The sequence below is a fragment of the Paramormyrops kingsleyae genome, chromosome 4 (assembly GCF_048594095.1).
Source record: "Paramormyrops kingsleyae isolate MSU_618 chromosome 4, PKINGS_0.4, whole genome shotgun sequence".
In the NCBI taxonomy this organism is placed as follows: domain Eukaryota; kingdom Metazoa; phylum Chordata; class Actinopteri; order Osteoglossiformes; family Mormyridae; genus Paramormyrops; species Paramormyrops kingsleyae.
Window position 1 is genome coordinate 16,401,911 of NC_132800.1, and position 20,128 is coordinate 16,422,038.

General features: G+C 45.8%; 1 protein-coding gene across 1 annotated transcript in view; it reads left to right on the plus strand.

Annotated features, from left to right (window-relative positions):
- The first annotated feature begins 4,147 nt into the window (after positions 1–4,147).
- Positions 4,148–20,128, plus strand: part of LOC140588928 (tripartite motif-containing protein 16-like) — a 28,098-nt gene continuing 12,117 nt past the window's right edge. Inside the window, exons 1-5 of the mRNA XM_072711591.1 lie at positions 4,148–4,921; positions 15,211–15,306; positions 15,888–16,121; positions 16,286–16,445; positions 18,298–18,357. Of these exons, the coding sequence (XP_072567692.1) occupies positions 4,331–4,921; positions 15,211–15,306; positions 15,888–16,121; positions 16,286–16,445; positions 18,298–18,357 (1,141 nt within the window). The 5' untranslated portion in view covers positions 4,148–4,330. The remainder of the gene's footprint in view (positions 4,922–15,210; positions 15,307–15,887; positions 16,122–16,285; positions 16,446–18,297; positions 18,358–20,128) is intronic.

The window sequence follows — 20,128 nt, forward strand, 5'->3', positions numbered from 1 at the left end:
AAATCCTGAAATCTTGTCAAGGACCAATATGCATTTCCTCACCTTTACATTGTGTTTCTTTGTTCTTTAACCTTTTCACTGTTCCTCTCAAATGGAACCTTGTACAGCTGTTTTGTTGAGACAGCATGCTTTTTCAGCATTGAACTCTGTCAATGGTGGAGAGACTCACAGAGGTAATGTTCTCAAAAATGCCATTGTCCTCCACAATATTACGTTGTATTTCTTTTAGCCTAACGGCATTGTTTTCCCTCACCATATCCACAACTGCCATCTGCTGCTCATGTGACAGAAGTGGGCCTCTCCCACCAGAATGAGGCAGTGGTTCTATTCTGACAACACAAATGAGGACATCAATTGTTATCCAGAGGTAGCTGACTCTTTGTACTGCATACTACAGAATTGTATTTGATACACTGCATATGATACAGAACTAATGAAAATGTTGGACCAGTTACTTGCTCTCCGTCCTGAATGTCCGTATAATAGATGCCACAGTACATCGTGCCACCTGAGGCTGCACCCGCCTGCCAGCTTCAGCAAAGCTCATGCCATGATTGATGACATGATCTACAATTGTTGCCCGTATTTCTGCTGTGACCCTCTGATATCTACCCGGTTGTCTTCCGTGAGCCCTTCTTTGTCCTCTGCGTGCTCCTCTCCCTCTTGCCATTCGAGCCTCACGCCCTCTTGCATCTTCCTGCTCCATTTTCAGCACTATGCACTGAGTGGAACCTGAGCATCTATATATCTGCTTGTGTGAATGCAATTTAGAGGCATGACATGCACCTGTGATATAAGAACATAAGAACATAAGAACTATACAAACGAGAGGAGGCCATTCGGCCCATCGAACTCGCTTGGGGAGAACTTAACTAATAGCTCAGAGTTGTTAAAATCTTATCTAGCTCTGATTTAAAGGAACCCAAGGATTCAGCTTGCACTACGTTATCAGGAAGACTATTCCATACTCTGACTACACGCTGTGTAAAGAAGTGCTTCCTCAAATTTGTTTTAAAATGTTCTCCCGCTAATTTCCACCTATGGCCACGAGTTCTTGTATTTGAACTAATGCTGAAGTAACTATTCGGTTGAACAGCATCCAAACCTGTTAGAATCTTATAGATTGTGAACATGTGTTTCTCTTTGTTTCAATTGATTCTTATCTGAGAACACGTAATTCTACTTATTTTCAATTGAAGACCAATTTTATTGTTACCACTGACAGTGTGTGATTGACCTTACTCTTTACTACATACCTGAAAGAAGTTTAAAATGATTCGATTGATGGCACTAATGCATGGTGCGACAGTATCAAAACGAGTGAGAGACCTGCAACTCTCAGTGATGAATGCATGAACTGTTTTGATGAATTGTCAAAGTCAGATGAGAAATGCTAATTTGTGTGAGAGACTGTGTTACTGTTTTGAGAACTGCATTAAGAGTGGTGAGAATGGTGTTTCTAATGGGGAAATTGCATGAAAGCGACTGAGAAAAACTGTACTTAGGGACACAGTGAAAAAGCATTTCAATAGGGTCATGATGACCCAGTATTTCATTATGGACACAGTGTTTCATCAGGGACATGGTCACTCAGAATTTAGTCAGCGTCAGTGACTCACCATTTCATGAAAGACACAGTGACACAGCATTTTATCAGGGACACCGGGACTTAGATACGATACATTACGATAGATAGATAGATATGATACATTACGATAGATAGATAGATACGATACATTACGATAGATAGATACATAGATACATAGATACATAGATAGATAGATAGATACATAGATAGATAGATAGATAGATAGATAGATAGATAGATAGATAGATAGATTGATACTCCCAGCACACATATAGGAACAAAATGGAAAAAGAATGACATTTGTGTGCCGCATCATTTATTTCCAGATATGTTACATTACAGTACACAATGTAAAAAACAAATCTGTAGACCAATAGTACTTATCAGAGCTTGTTCTGTCTAAACCTGACACAGTTTATCTATAATAGCACATACTTGCATGTTACAATACCAGCATGCATGAACGACTACCGTCCCGTAGCACTCACACCTATAATCATGAAATGCTTCGAGAGGCTCGTCATGAAGCATGTTAAATCCCTGCTGCCACCTACTCTGGATCCTCTACAGTTCGCCTATCGTCCCAGCCGCTCCACGGACGATGCCATCGCAACCACCCTTCACCTGGCACTCACCCACCTGGACAAAAAGGACACATGTGTTCGAATGCTGTTCATAGACTTCAGTTCAGCATTCAACACAATCATTCCTCAGCACCTGACAGAAAAGCTAAGCCTGTTGGGCCTGAACACCTCCCTCTGTAACTGGATCCTGGACTTCCTGACTGATAGACCTCAAACAGTCCGGTTCGGGAACAGCATCTCCAGCACCACCACACTGAGCACTGGGGCCCCTCAGAGCTGTGTGCTCAGCCTGCTGCTGTTCACTCTGCTGACTCACGACTGTGCAGCAATGTACAGTTCAAACCACATCATCAAGTTCTCCGATGACACGACCGTGGTGGGTCTCATCAGCAAGAACGACGAGTCAGCATACAGGGAGGAGGTGAAACGGCTAACGGACTGGTGCAAAGTCAACAACCTGTCTCTGAATGTGGACAAAACAAAAGAGATGACTGTTGACTTCAGGAGACCACGGAGCGTCCACTCACCGCTGAACATCGACGGATCCTCTGTGGAGATCGTCAAGAGCATCAAATTCCTCTGTGTTCACCTGGCGGAGAACCTCTCCTGGTCCCTCAACACCAGCTCCATAGCCAAGAAAGCCCAACAGCATCTCTACTTTCTGCGGAGGCTGAGGAAAGCCCATCTGCCACCACCCATCCTCACCACTTTCTACAAGGGGACCATCCTGAGCAGCTGTATCACTGTGTGGTATGGGAACTGCACTGTAACAGACCATACAACGGATAGTGAGAACGGCTGAGAAGATCATCGGCGTCTCTCTTCCCTCCATAACCGACATTCATCAAACACGCTGCATCCGCAAAGCCACCAGCATTGTGGATGACCCCACGCACCACTCACACAAACTCTTCACCCTCCTGCCATCTGGTAAGAGGTACCGAAGCATTCGGGCCCTCACTACCAGACTCTGCAATAGCTTCTTCCCACAAGCCATCAGGCTTCTAAACACACAGTGACAGGACTGAGACACACACACACACACACACACACTGTTGCACTTGTCTCGTGTTTGTTTACCTGCTGTCTTTGCACATGTCTGCACATGTGCACTTTACCTCCCCAATCCTTTTAAGTAGCACTTTACATACGTGCAATTTATGTTTTTTGTACTGTCCAAGTCCAATTTATGTAGCACCATGGTCCCTGGAACGTTATTTCATTTCACTTTGTAATGCACCACGTATATTGTTGAAATGACAATAAAAGCAACCTTGAACCTTCAACCTACACTTGATACCACATAACAGCTTCAAATTTTTCCGGTAAAACTGCTTCATCTAGAGAAAAAAAGCAAACAGACAAGCATCTAAACAGACAGAGAAATTCATTCTCAATAGAACAGCTCTTACACATTTCTACCTAATATCTATCTATAAAATCAAATAGTAGGCATATAGCTTGTTTGGGGAAAATCAATGTCAGTAACAGTTATGAATGAATGTGTATGTATATAGTACCTTTCCAGGCACCTAAAGTGCTTTACAGAAGCAATGGGGAGTCACTTCAATCACCACCACTGTGTAGCACCTACTGGGATGATGTGACAGCAGTCATTCTGCAGCAGTATGCAAACCAGACAGTAACTAAGGTGGTGAAGGGACAGGAGAGAATTCACCAGTTAGATACAGGAGATGATTAGGATGCCAGATTTGACAGGGCCATAGTGAGCAATTTTTTTTAACGAGGTGACCTCAGAGAATCAGGACCTCAGTTTTACATTCCATCCAAAGAACTCACCATTTTTACAGCATTTTGTCCCCATCACTGCACTGGGATCCACACAGACCACAGGTTGAGCTAATTTGTTGGCAACACTAACACCTCTTCAGCAGCGACCTAGCTTTCTAAGTTGGTCTAAACCAGCTTAGCTTCAGGTGGATTAGCTAGTCTGAACTGTGTGTCTGTATAGCTTGTCTAATGTATTAGTTCATTTATACACTCAAACTCCAGTGTTTGCCCAGTCTGCTCTTCTCTGTCTGGCCTCAGTCAAAAACCACATCTACTGCAGCTTGAGAAGCAGGAAGTTCCTCCCACTCTCACACACAGACGACTGTCAGAGAAAACGAAACTGAATCCTATCAGTGTTCATGGTAAAATGGCAGAAGCCAGTTCCACACTGGATCTGAACCAGTTCAGCTGTCCAATATGTCTCAATCTACTGAAGGATCCAGTGGCTATCAACTGTGGACACAGTTACTGTATGAGCTGCATTAAGAGCTGCTGGGATCAGGAGGATCATGCTGGAGTTTACAGCTGCCCCCAGTGCAGACAGACCTTCACACCCAGGCCTGTTCTGGGCAGAAACACCATGCTGGCTGAAGTGGTGGAGAAACTGAAGAAGACTGGACTACAGGGAGCTACTCCTGCTGACCATTATGCTGGACCTGGAGATGTGGAGTGTGATTTCTGTACTGGGAGAAAACGCAAAGCTGCCAAGTCCTGCCTGGGGTGTCTGGCCTCTTACTGCAAAACTCACCTCCAGCCTCACTATGAGTCTCCAGCTTTTAAGAAGCACAAGCTGACTGATGCCACTGGACATCTGCAGGACAAGGTCTGTTCTCACCATGATAGACCGCTGGAGGTCTACTGCCGTACCGACCAGCAGTGCATCTGTTATCTCTGTACGATGGATGAACACAGAGGCCATGATACAGTCTTAGCTGCTGCAAGAAGGACGGAGATACAGGTCAGGCCAGAAGTACTCATATAAATTATAACACTCAACATCAATGGATTTTGCCTTAACACGTGTTAGTATAATTGCTACAAAACACTCAAAACATGTCTGGTTTGGTAAAATGAAAGAAAAAATAACTGAAAGTGCAAGTTTAAAAAGTTCTGATTGAATTCGTACTGAAACATCAAATCATGTGACTGCAGCTGAATATATACAGCAATCAAAAAGGGTGCAGAGGTTCACTTACTGTTTGGCTGAGCATCTGAATGGCTGAGATGTGTGAGCTAAGAGGGTTTGAATATGGTGTGATCACACATACAGTGGCTAACAATTAACTGGGCTGGAACTGGGGCCCGTTTCAGAAAGCAGGATGTCTTGCTCAGCCAGACGTATTTAATGTACTCTGGGCTAAATATAAGTGAATGAAGAAAAAGGCCATTTAAACTGGGACACATTAAATACAACAAGTTATCTGACTAAGCAAGAAATCTTGCTTTTTGAAACTGGTCCCTGGTTTTGCTAAATGGCTTTTCGACTTGCTGCATTGGAACGTGTTTAACTCGTCTGTGACGTCATTCCCAGCTCAGAGTTCCGACCTCTGAGGTAAATGGAGCTCAGCATAAGAGTAGCGGCTCCATCATCTCAGAAACAGCCACCATCCTGGGATTTTAATTTCACACACTCCAGTGTGTAGAGTTTACTGAGAATGGTGCAGTAAACATGAAACAGCCAGAGTGTGATAGTTCTGGGGCAGCCTGTGGCTGAGTGGGCTAAGCCTCTCTGCCTATGATCAGAAGATTGCCAGTTCAAGCCTGGCCTTGGCACATCTGGGGGTCCCTGAGCAAGGCCCTTAACCCCCAGCTCCCTGGGTGCTGCTATGGGTGGCTAAAAAGAGAATATATGGCACTTTGGGCAGAATTTAGTGTGGGTACATTTATGGCACCACAGGCAGGAGGGGTGTGTCCTTTATTCTGATTGGTCCAGGGTCATGTCCATATATAGTATTCTGATTGGTCCAGAGTCATGTCCATATATGGTATCAGATGTGCTTTACTGTAAGGGGCCACGTGGGAGCATATATGTCATAATGCTAAGCGGAACGTGGTTTCGTCAGACAGGGGGCTGTTAAACTTTAAGAGGATAATTTTTTTCCATAAGGGAAAAAAATGGATATTTATCACATTATGTATTATGTATTTATTAATGTGTTATTTTTAATTACATTTTAAGGAATAATAAAAAACGTATAGCAGGATGAATGTAAACTAGCGCATACGCATCCAGCCCTTCTATAACGGGGTGTCAGGCTGCAGCCACGTGCTGTTAGGAGTAGGCACACTCACACTCACACTCACTCACTCTCTCTCTCTCTTCCCATGTAGCACGTGCGTATAGAGTAGCGGCGTTAAACATGGCCGCCATCCGACAAACTGTAGCAGCGAAACTACAGCGGGGGGGCTATAACACCCCATTGTTAAATAGGCAAACAAAAATGTGTTATTTTAAATTAGTATAAAAATATAGCCTTAACTTTAGGAGCAAGATGAACACCCTACACACACGCGCACGCACATGCCGGGTATCCCTATCCTTATGGGGCCTGCTCATTCACTTCTATGGGAAAAATGCTAACGCTAGCTATGACAACCTTATCCCCACCCCACCCTAAGCATAACCATAAGTAACCACTCAAAATACAAGAGTACATTTTTAGTTTTTTCATAGCAGTCACCGATTTTTATAAAATAGAGTTTTCCCTTATGGGGACCAGGAAACCGGTCCCCATAAGGGACAAAAATGGATATTTATCACATTATGTGGACATTGTGTCCCCACAAGGATAGGTAAACCCGCTGACACACACACACACACAGATAACAAGGGAGGCCAGCACTCCAACTTTAATTGCCCAAAGATTTAGGGACCTACAGACAGCAGAGTGGACCTCAAGGACAGGGGTCCCTCGACTTGGCACACAACCCCCTCCCCATACACTCTGCCTTACATACCACTCACCCAACAGACCAACAGCCTAAAGAAAGTTTCTTATAAGTTTGGCCTTTGCATACCCTGTATATTGATTTACTCACGACTACTAGTCTCAATATACAGATAGGTTATGTTTGTATGTGTCCTTAGACAATCTTAGTGTTTTGTGTGCCACCCTTATAACCATGTTCACGGAGTATCACCTATTTCACCCCTTTCTCACTTGAAAATTGTATACATTTGAATAAATAAATAGGTATAGCTACTATTGTGTGTGTGTGTGTGTGTGTGTATATGTACAGTATATACACTCACCTAAAGGATTATTAGGAACACCATACTAATACGGTGTTTGACCCCCTTTCGCCTTCAGAACTGCCTTAATTCTACGTGGCATTGATTCAACAAGGTGCTGAAAGCATTCTTTAGAAATGTTGGCCCATATTGATAGGATAGCATCTTGCAGTTGATGGAGATTTGTGGGATGCACATCCAGGGCACGAAGCTCCCGTTCCACCACATCCCAAAGATGCTCTATTGGGTTGAGATCTGGTGACTGTGGGGGCCATTTTAGTACAGTGAACTCATTGCCATGTTCAAGAAACCAATTTGAAATGATTCGAGCTTTGTGACATGGTGCATTATCCTGCTGGAAGTAGCCATCAGAGGATGGGTACATGGTGGTCATAAAGGGATGGACATGGTCAGAAACAATGCTCAGGTAGGCCGTGGCATTTAAACGATGCCCAATTGGCACTAAGGGGCCTAAAGTGTGCCAAGTGTTACGTCCCGGTCTAGGGACGGGGCGTAAACAGCGATATGGTTCGGGAAACGGGGAGCAGGGAGTCGGGAGGTAGAGGAGAAGGAGGTCAGGGAATAATCAACACCCAAGGCGATGATGATGATAACACTGTGTATATTTGGGGAAAAGGTGAGCTTCAGGAGTGACACCGGCCAAAACAATAAACAAAATCCAGTGAATTAACTACCCGCGTACCGACGAACTTCCCTAATCCAAAATAAAGTGAAACAAAAGACAAACGCTATCCTAACCCTCGCTAATCACAAAACAGGGACAAAAACGCCGTACATGCAGAAAACAAATGGCAGTCACTCCCTACAACCCTTACCCCCATACACACACACATACAAAAAGAATATATATATATTCACTCACCTAAAGGATTATTAGGAACACCTGTTCAATTTCTCATTAATGCAATTATCTAATCAACCAATCACATGGCAGTTGCTTCAATGCATTTAGGGGTGTGGTCCTGGTCAAGACAATCTCCTGAACTCCAAACTGAATGTCAGAATGGGAAAGAAAGGTGATTTAAGCAATTTTGAGCGTGGCATGGTTGTTGGTGCCAGACGGGCCTGTCTGAGTATTTCACAATATGCTCAGTTACTGGGATTTTCACCAATTGGATGGACAGCCATTGGGGCAGGAGTTGAATTCCTGGTCATCCCTATTCATGAACTTTAGACCATAAAAACCTGGCACCTCAGAACAAAGCAGAAAAAGACCATCAGCTGGAGCAGAGAAACCATCAGCCAAAGAGAAGAGAAAAGCCCATCAGCCCAAGCAGAAAAACCATCAGAAGCCCTCCTGAAGCTTGCCGGTGAAGGCCCAGCTAGACAGAAAGACAAATAAAGACAACAAAGACAAAGCTTCCCAAGGAGAGAGAATCCAAGGGGGTCCATCCCAATTGCCGCGCCTTCCTTAGTGCCATCATTTCATCAGCTCTTCAACCAACTGCCAAGAACACCACCCCCCCCCCCCCCTTTCATTTCAAAGATCATGGAAAAGGTTGTAGTTTGTCAGTTGTCTTCTTTCCTACAAAAAATAATAATAATGAATTATATCAGTCTGGCTTTAGACCAAACCACCTTCCTCTTATTCTAAAAACCTAAGCTGTTCTGTTAACCTGCTAAGACTTTAGGGTCATGTTTCCACAAACTGTGCTTGCTTTGCAGAACAGTATTTCCCTTTTAAGTTTACTCAATTTAATCCGGTCATTGCATTTCTATAATTACATTGTTTGTTTCTTTTCCGTTATTTCGTGTTTGTTGTATGTGTTAGGTCTGTGTTAGTTGTCGTGTTAGCTAGGAATAAATGTGTTACGCGCTGGCCAAGAACGCAGAGGCGAGGAGACAGGATCAGGGAAGATGGGGGGTTTAATGGGAGCAAACAAGAAGGAACATGCAGCAAGGCAGATTGACATTACATCAATGACCGGACTGGGGATACAAACGGAAACGCGGACTAAATACACTGAACTAATGACAACAATCCTAAACAGCTGTAAAACACTGGGATTTCACATGAGGTTAACGAGGGGGCGTGGCACACATTAGGATCGGATGGAGTGGGGCATGACAGAACCCCCCCCCCCCCAAAGGCGCGCACACCGGGCGCGCCCGAGAGGAGGCGACGGACGAGACGAGACCGGGGAACAGGACCTGAAAGACAAAAACCAAAAAACAACCTCAACGAGAAACAGGAAACAAGACAGAGACACAGAACAGGAACAAGGACAGGAACCAAGACAAAACCCGACAAAGGACAGGGAACGCAGACAGACAGACAAAGAAGGGAGACACAGAGGGCACAGAAGGAACACCGAACGGCAACACAAAGGGGCCAGGAGTGAACACAGGAACCACAGGAGGAACAGAGGGACAAGGAGCAAAAACAGGCGGGACGGAGGGAAAGGGAGGAGGAGCCAGGGGAGCCCGAGAGAGCCCAGGCGGGCGACGGGCAGCGGCCGGAGGGACTGCAGGCGACAGGGAGGAGGGAGCAGGAGGGAACCACACAGGGGCCGAGGGAACGGGACGAGGGAGAGACGGAGGGGACACGGAGGGAGCAGGAGGGAACACCAGCGGAGGCAGGTAGGAGGGGGAAGCCGCGGCAGGCGACGGCGCAGCCGGAGCCGGCGAAGGCGCCGTCCGACACCCCGCCGAAGCAGGGGGGCCCGGAGGCGACCGACATGGAGCCGGAGACGACGCCGAGGACCGGCACCGAGGCACCGGGGGGGGACCCGGAGGGGACCGCCGACCCAGAGCCGGAGGACCCGCAGGCAGCCACCGAGCGACAGCTAGGGACCGAACGGGCGAGCCAGGGGGCAGGGCGGGCGGGACCTGGGCCCGACACAGGTGTCCCCGCCCTTTCTGGGAGACTGATAGGCGGGGACCTGGCCGGGGTCTGTCACACTGGGGTGACGGTGGAGGAGTCACAGGGGAAGTCAAGGGGGTAGTCACAGGGGAAGCCACGGGGGTAGCCAAGGCAATCCCCGAGGGGTCCCACTCAAGCTCCCCCTCTGACTCCACTATGGAGAGAGGTGCATCAGGGCAGCAGTCAGGGACCTCCTCGGGGACAGGAGCATAGGGAGTCGTGGGGGGCTGAGCTGAGAGCTCAGGGGCCGCGGGCAGAGCGGCGGCCTCAGGCGGGGCCACGGTCAGAGCGGCGGCCTCAGGCAGGACCTCAGGCGTGCGGGCAGCTGCAGGCACGGGAGTCACTGGGGGCGCAGCTGCAGGCATGGGAGTCACTGGGGGCGCAGCTGCAGGCATGGGAGTCACTGGGGGCGCAGCTGCAGGCACCTCAGGCGTGCGGCCAGCAGGGGGCGCTAAGAGAACCTCTGGGGACAGAACAGGGAGCACAAGAGTCACAGGGACCTGAGCTGGAGTCACGGGGAGCACAGAAGTCACAAGGAGCTGCACAGGGGACTGGGCAGGTGGCGCTGCATCCACCTCAGGAACCACGGGGGGCGCTGCAGCCGCCTCAGGAACCACGGGGGGCGCTGCCCGCGTCCGAAATCGCGGAACCAGCGGGATAATGTCCTTAATGGACCTGGTCCCTTTAAGGGCCAGGCGCGTCCCGATGAAGGGAGAAGCTGGCTTGGGCAGCAAAGCGGTGGTGACGTCACCCGCAAACACCGCCGGGTGGAGAATCGGGTGGCGATTCTCCCTATGCGCAGCAGGGCAAGCAGCGGAAACTGAGACGGCCCCCAGACAGACCTCATGCGTGCTCTCCTGTCTTCTGTTTCTCCGCTTTCTTCTCCGCGCTGAGGCAGGCGGAGGCAGGGGCACAACGGGTAGCTCGCTGTCTGGCGGCCCGCAGTCCCAAGCAACCTGCCTCAGCGATATCCTGGCAACCCCCTCCCGAAGCTGCCGCACGTTGTCGCGCACCTCCACCGCAAGGTGCACGTCTCCGGGCAGGGACATCTCCTACCTGTCATGCCCCGCTCCGTCCGATCCTAAGACGTCGCTGCTCCGGCTGGCTATAGCCCGAAGCAGGGAATTCTCCTGGACTTCAGGCTGGGCAAGCCAGTACAAAACCTCGTCGGTGAGGTCAAGGAAGTCAGCCTCACCGATCTGGGGTTTCTTCTCGTCGAGTCCGGTCATTCTGTTACACGCTGGCCAAGAACGCAGAGGCGCGGAGACAGGATCAGGGAAGATGCGTGGTTTAATGGGAGCAAACAAGAAGGAACATGCAGCAAGGCAGATTGACATTACATCAATGACCGGACTGGGGATACAAACGGAAACGCGGACTAAATACACTGAACTAATGACAACAATCCTAAACAGCTGGGATTCCACATGACGTTAACGAGGGGGCGTGGCACACATTAGGATCGGACGGAGCGGGGCATGACAAAATGCATGTCTTTTACATGAATTCAGCCTCTGTTCATTGAGTACTCACAATAGTCCCTGCCTCTGTGCGATCTTGCTACATGCTCTGAAACCTCAAACTCGTCTGAAATTTCGCGAGACTCTAATGCTACCGATCGTTTACATTACCTGGTGACGCAGCTCGGTGGACGAGCTTTCTAACCCAGGTTACTATAAACCATACTGGAAATTAGTGAATCCCATTTAAGTCTCACATTAACAGACTCACGGGAATATCGCAATCGAGTGTGGAGGAATCAACATTCGGCATAACGATTAGGCAATAATCATCATTAAATACTAATTAATTAAACTTTAATTAATTTCAAACATATTGGTGGAGATATTAAAATTTACCTGACCAAATAATTGCTATATCACTAACTACAACAACATTTATGAAACAACTTCCACAGTCCTTCAGCCTTACATCTGAAGCATCGTGCAACTGCAAACATGGAAAAATCCCTTCGTAGCACACTAGATCTTGTACTGTAGCTCCACTTAAGAAGATAAAGCATAGAGATAAGAAACCTGCCCCCTGGTACTCTGATCATACACGTGAACTTAAACAGGCATCACACAAGCTAGAGCACAAATGGCGCTCAACTAAACTAGAAGTTTTCAAATCTGCATGGAAAGAGAGCCTGTCTAAATACAGACAAGCACTAGTGACTGCTAGGTCTGTATATCTCTCCAGATTAATAGACGGGAACAAAACCAATCCAAAATTCCTATTTGAATCCATGGCTAGGTTAACACAGAATTCTTCATTAAACTCGCAGGTCCCGCAAGCCCTTAAGAGTGATGACTTTATTACATTTTTTAATGGTAAAATAACTAAGATTAGACAGACCATCCAGTGCATGTCCTTAGCTACCTATGACTGCCAGCCTCCTGCTAGTCTTATGCCTACCAATAATGAGACCTTTGAATCTTTCATTCCTATAAAACACTCAGAATTTAAGAGCTTAATTTCCTCCTGTAAATCCTCTACTAGCCTCGTAGACCCAATTCCTACAAAATTCTTCAAGGAAATTGCACCGCAGGTATGCAATACCCTGTTAAATGTGTTAAACTCATGTCTTAGGCTTGGATATGTTCCAAAACCTTTTAAAATGGCTGTTATTAGACCCGTCCTAAAGAAACCACATCTTGAACCTAGTGTTATAGGAAACTACAGACCTATCTCAAATCTTCCTTTCATTTCAAAGATCATAGAAAAGGTTGTAGTTTGTCAGTTGTCTTCTTTCCTACAAAAAATAATACAAATGAATTATATCAGTCTGGCTTTAGACCAAACCATAGCACAGAAACTGCTCTAGTCAAAGTAATGAATGATTTACTTATGGCTTCTGACCGTGGCTGTATATCTCTGTTGGTATTACTAGATTTAACTGCAGAATTCGATACTGTGGACCATAATATCCTCTTGCACCGGTTAGAAGGTGTAGTTGGCATTACAGGGACAGCACTCTCTTGGTTCCGCTCATATTTAACTGATCGCTATCAGTATGCCCATGTGAACAATGAATCATCCAAGGCCACCAAAGTCACATACGGTGTCCCACAGGGATCAGTACTGGGCCCACTACTGTTTACCCTATATATGCTACCTCTTGGTAACATTATTAGAAATCATGGTGTTGGGTTTCATTGTTATGTAGATGATACACAGTTGTACAGTATATATCTGTTAACCCTGATGATACATCACTCCTATCTCGGTAAGAAGACTGTCTGTTAGATATCCAAGGCTGGATAGCAAAAAAATTCCTAATTTTAAACACAGAAAAAACAGAAGTACTGGTAATTGGTCCCAAGGCTGCAAGAAATGTTTCACCACCTAAGCATTAGTGGCCTTCCTACACAACCTAATACGGTGGTTAGAAATCTTGGTCTTTTAGTTGATTCAGATCTATGTTTTGATGCTCACATAAGAAGTATTACTAGAACTGTGTTTTATCATCTACGGAACATAGACAAGCTTTGTAAGATGCTCTCATTTCGTGATGCAGAAAAATTAATACATGCCTTTGTAACTTCCAGACTGGACTTCTGTAATGCCCTCCTTTCTGGTGGCCTGTCTGGTTCCTTACATAAACTTCAGCTGGTACAGAATGCTAGATAAGATTTTAACTATTAGTTAAGTTCTCCCCAAACGAGCTTGATGGGCCGAATGGCCTCCTCTCGTTTGTAAATTTCTTATGTTCTTAATGCAGCAGCCAGAGTTCTCACAAACACTAAAAAATTTGATCACATCACACCAGTCTTATCCTCCCTTCATTGGTTACCAGTTAAGTCTCGGATTGACTATAAAATACTGCTATTAACCTATAAAGCACCGAATGCTTACTCCTCCTGGGGGGAGCTGCCTGGAGACCTCAATCTATCAAGATGTCCAGCACACCCTGCAACATGTGACGTCGCCACTACCAATGACGTCCGTGCATCCAGCTTGCCGTTCTGTCTGTGTCATTGTCCATGTATAACCCGCTGGCTGCCTTTTGGTTGCCTGGCGATTGGAGGGAGCGTTGGCACCGGCTTGTCATCTCCCCCCTGCTCCCCGGTTGTGTCTCAAAGTTTATTATTTGGACAGGATGACTTAGACATCTCTCCAATTTGACTCTCCCTGCCGGCCTGTGGAGGATGGGCTCCCCCTTTGAGTCTGGTCCCTCCCAAGGTTTCTTCCTTCTTGGGAGTTTTTCCTTGCCACTGTCGCCCATGGCTTACACACTGGGGGCTTTGGGTGGGGATGCTGTAAACCGCTTTGAGATGATGTAATGTTGTGATAATGCGCTATACAAAAATAAATTTGTTGTTGTTGTTGTGGATTGTCACCTTATTTCCCTGCCTGCACCAGGCCGCGCCCCAACATGCTCATTAAATTTATATATGATCTGTGCAAATTCTCAAACATCTTTAATAAATCACTTTTCCTTTTCTGAATTTGCATGGAACATCAGTGATGCACACTATGACAAGTTTTCCATATGAATGGGTCACAACAGTCCAATATTAAACCAACTTCCCAGCAGATTCAGAGTTTTTAGTGTCGCAGGAGAAAAGATGCATTATTGTGGTTCACAGTGCAGTTTACTGCACAGTGGCCCATTATCAACTGACATGCGATCTGACATAAATCAAATAGGATGTCAGTTGAGTAGCCGGTCCTGCAATGCAGCCCAGGACACATTCGCCTTCACATTGCTGTAAGAATGTGGCCATATGCGGCCCAGACCACCTCCCAGTGTGGTTTGAGTGATCAGATCTCAATGGATCTTCAATGTGTCCTGGGTGCCTTCACACCTGTAATTAGCGCTGTCCACTTGTGATTGGATCACCCAGGACGCATGTTAATACCAGATGGAAACAGGACCAAAGGGTCTATGGTCACCCTGACCTGGATTACCGGTTAGGAGATGGATGGATGGATGGATGGATGGATATTCTTAAATGATTTATTGACTGTAGGTAGGATAACAGTGTCAGGGTGACAGAGAGCGCCTGGATCCTTTCCCAGGCAGCATAGGGCCCAAGGCTGGGGTCCACCCTGGACAGGATGATTAATGAATATGATCTCAGCTAATGAAAAAAACTTGTTTTGTCATCTTGCTTCCTATCTGTAGAAACAAATGGAGGAAACACAGAGGGAATTTCAGCAGAGAATTCAGATGAGAGAGAAGGAGCTGCAGGAGCTGAGAGAGGCTGTGGCCTCAATCACAGTGAGTATGAACCTGAGGAGAAGACAACAGCTGGCTTGTGATCATATTGAATCTTCTTTCAGATTCAACAGATTGCAGATTTACAGACTTGTGGGGATTAATCAAATTAGTGCTGCTGTGGGTTATTCTGGGTCAGAGATTTAATGGGACAAAGTTGCTAGATATCAGAGTTTAACCAAGTGTTGCAGCAGTAGTACCTTATTTATTTAGAAAAATACCATAAAAGGCCCATTTAAGAAAAACACAGCTTTTCACAACCCAGCATAATGCAAATAAACACCAAGAAAGTCACCTATTAAACTGAGACCTAATGGTGACAACCAACCTGCCCCATACAGCCACCAGTCTCTGCCAAATCCCTGCAGCTGACAGTGTATGAGCTTAATGAGGGATCATTTCCAATCAGTGCTGGCTGGGTTTCAGTACCTGAGGCATCCAGCATCGTGACGCTCCAAACCCCAGCCCTGTGCTGTTTTTATACCTCCTGTCAGCTCACATCACTATTGTACAATGAGGCTCTCTGGAGTCTCAAAAGGAGCCAATTGTAATTTACCCTCCTCTGCTCCCTGTGTCACCAACAGAGCTCAGCACAGTCAGCAGTACAGGACAGTGAGCGGATCTTCGCTGAGATGATCCGCTCCATTGAGAAAAATCGCTCTGAGTTGACAAAGCTGATCAGAAATCAGGAGAAGGCTGCAGTGAGTCAGGCTGAAGGAGACATGGAGAGACTGAAGCAGGATATTGATGAACTGAAGAGGAGACACTCTGAGCTGGAGCAGCATTCACACACAGAGGATCACATCCATTTCCTCCAGGTAACAGAACAGCTACTTTGGCAATAAGAAAACCAGAGTATTCAAATGGATGCATGTTCTCATTTGTATTTCAGCTAGTCTGTCATTTGTCAGATGTTAATGGTGTTAGATTGCAATACACATTTGTTTTGATGAAGCTGTTTAATCAGACTGTGTGTTTATAGAGGTGCCAGGATCTTCCTGTCACCCCTGAAGCTGGATTTGGACCCAGAATCTCCATCAGTCCACGCTGCTCTTTTGAGAATATGAGGAAGGTGGTTTCTGAACTGAAGGATCAACTGGAGAATGTTTGCAAAAAGAAAATGGCAGTGATCTGTGGAACAGGTTAGTAAATAAATACATTTTCCTATCTGTTCTTGTTAAAGTAACCGGAGCATTTAGACAAATTCAGACAAAGTGCGGTCACGTGCTGGCTAGCCTCTGCTGACTTGGATGTGAGGGGGGTGTGGCAAGTATTTAGAGTCAATCGGGGTTAATTATAGTAGGGTGACCAGACAATCCATGTCAGGGAGGACACTTTGAGCTACTTCGGATTTTACAAACTACTTTCTAATTGAAAGGCTCCTGTGCTCGGCTAAATAGTTTAGCTCTTCTTGTGCTTTGACTGGTTTGTTTCCTTGACTGAAATACTCATCCAGCTGTTTCACATTAGCATTAGTGACACATGCATGATTATAGGAGACTGACCAATCAGCACACAGCAAGAGCTGAGTGCTCAAGTGAAATCCAGGTCCGCTTAATTGAAATGGTAATTTACAATTCCTGTCCTAGCTCAGAGTGTCCTCCCTGACATGGATTATCTGGTCACCCTAAATTATAGCTGCACCGGGGATGGCTTTAAGGTAGGACGCGGCGTTTACGCTGAGTCCAGTGCAGTTACCGTATTGACTCCGAACGCAGTGGCTGACGCTGCGTTTGTCCGCTGGTCCTGTCTGCGTCTAGCGATTGCCGTCCCCCTCTCCGATCGATGTTACTGGCAGGCATTTGCCGTTCGGTGTTACATTTACTGTAGTCTGTGGTTCTGCGTTTTAAAAACTGTCATTTAACTGTTTACATGGCGGAGTTTTTGGCAATTAGCCAGGGCAAGATCAGCCAGTGGTGGCTTTGCGCATGCGCAATTCATTTGCAGTCGCGGAAAGGTGAACATTTCCAAAAAAAAAAAAATGTCGCTAGATTTGTCGCTAGTCGCTTTTTTGAAAACGAGTTGCCAGAGAGGTCTAAACTCGCTAAATATAGCGACAAAGTCAACGCTGCTGTCTTGTCTGTCTTTAGATTATAGTACTTGGTGTTTTTCGTTTTTTATTTTGGTTTGATTAGAGTTTGTAGTTTGTGAGTAATCCCCGGGTCCTAGCGTTTGCGTGGTCTGCGGGTTTATGGGGTGGTTTTTGGTTGTTTTGGTTTGATTTTTATTAGTTTTGCAGTTATTTAAAGTGATTTTCTGTGTTGTGTTTTGGTTTGGTTTTCTTCTTTTTGCTGTGTTTGTTTTTGTTTCATTGTAAATGCGGGGCCGTGTGATATTTGGGGACTGTGATTCAATATGTAATTGTTGTTTGGTTATTGTTACTATGTTCCGTTTCTAGTTTGTTGAGGCTGCTGTTATGAGTTGAATAAATGTGTAATTCCTTTGAATTTTTCCGTCTGCTTGCGGTCAGCTGTGGGTTGTTTTCTTGGACCCCCGGGCCCTTATCCTTTTTATGGAATTCACATCGCCTGTCCTAATTGGACCTGTGTAGGGGAGACCATTCATTTTTCTGCCCTAGTGACGATTCAGTCGGTGCCGCTGGGCAGTAGGACCTGGGGTGGCTTAGTCAGGCTATTGTGGTTCGCTCTGGCCTTTCCCCTTACCACTCCTGCCACATTAATATACACCATGCAGAGAGAGTATGTAATACAGTCAGCCTCACGGTGTGACGAAGTCAGTTTCTGTTTCAAATAAGACAAAATCTAAACTAGTGAGCTCTAAATTCGACACGCTGCAAAACCCAGATCACATGAATCATGTTTCTTCTACATTACAGAAACCAATAATCTGTATTATGCATAATTTACCATGATTTGCAGTTTGTTAAAATGCCTGTTATTGTCCCCCTATTGCTGCTGTCTCCACAGTGAGTGAAGTCCATCTCCCACAAGTCAATTCCTTTTACTCACATCCCTGTTTCTCTCTGTCTCCTAGTTACCAAAGACACCATCCTACCGGTATTAGTGCCCAGGACCAGATCAGAATTCTTACAATGTGAGTCTGTTCACACACACGCTTCTCTCTCCCTGTATGAGATGCAGTGTGTTTTATTGTGTTTCATTTTCTTCTGCTAGTGGAGCTTTCTCTCTCTCTCCCGCTGCCTCCTGGTCTTTCACATTTACATGAGCTTTTTATGTCAGTTACCTTTTAATCCAGTTGCAATGCAATGCAAGGCAAGTTTATTCAGGGTGCTTTTCCACCACACCAGGTAGGTACTTTTTAATAATAATAATCAATCCTTTATTGTCCCTGTGGGGAAAATCTTTTTTTTTTATGCCTCCCTCAACTTGCTCTTTGCAAAGCAAGCTGTCTGTGAAGGGCAGCCACCTGTTGGGGCGCCCAGGGAGCGGGGGGTTAAGGGCCTTGCTCAAGGACCCGCAGACATGCTGATGACAATGAAGGTTTTATAGAAACTTTTGCAAATGCATGCAGAAACGGCACTGTTATGCCTCGATCGTCCATATATTCCATGTGCCACGCCCCCTCATTAACCCTGTGTGAAAGCCGTCATTTCCCTGACTCCCTGGACTATTCCTTCTCGGTCCCCGCTCGGCACGACAGCACTGCTGCAGGCCCTAATGCACAGTCATCATTTGACAGAGTGCATGATGAAGTACGCTCAATTTTCAATAGAGGTGCGCAACCAAGAGTGTCAGGTTATCTGAGGCCGGAGCTGAGTGTATTTTTAAGAAGCGGTACAGCCTCAGATAATCTGGCCCTCTTGTTTGCGCACTTCTGTTGAAAATTGAGCGTACTTCATCATAGTGTTGTAGTCAAGACCGCCTAAACCGAGACCAAGACATTGCCAAGACCGGAGGGTATCAAGACCAAGACACTGCCGAGACTTGAGGGTACCAAGACCAAGACCAAGTCCAAGACCAAGACACACTAAGGCGAGACCAAGACCAAGACTGGTCGAGACCGAGACCAAGACCGAAAACAGACTAGGGCTAGAATCGACATCACATTACCCAGATCAACTGTAGAGAAAAAAGGCAATGCTGTAAAGTGTCATTACTCGTTAAATCAAATTCATGTTATCTTTTCAATTATATTGTCCGTATGTCCATATGTCTCTCATTTAAAATCTCCCAGATTTGTCATAGTTACGAGACCTGATGGAAAATAATATTCTCAGCAATCCTCTCCTATAACCATTTTATCAGACCTCGTCAAGGGAAAGAGATGGGATGTACCAGAAAGATGTTCATATTAAGTCTCTTATACCAGGGACAGAGGCCTCGGGTAAGCTATGAATACAGCTATGTAATGATCCTTTGCTTTGAATTGAAGAGAATGAGCCTCCAGATTGACTTGCACCTCCAAGACCGTGCTTTCTAATCAATGTAAAATACCTAATTTATTTGAATTATAACTATACTATAGACTTCGCGGACATTTTCGGACATTTTTTTGCCGATGTATGATACGATGTGTATGATGTTTGTGGACTGTGAAGCACTGGCAGTGTCCGTGGAGAAAATGTATAAAATGTAACGTTTTTGAAATGGATGCATCTGACTGGTTGCATTTGAATTGAGGCGCGTAATAAATAATGATACTGTTCTGTGAGGATGTGCAGTTTTCTCTTTTTTTCCCCATCCCATCGAGACCGCTATGTCCGAGACCAAGACAAGACCGAGACCAAATAGAGTCGAGACCAAGACAAGACCGAGACCAAATAGAGTCGAGACCAAGACAAGACCGAGACCACAAAAAATTGGTCTCGAGACCGGTCTCGAGACCAAGACCGGTCTCAAGAACT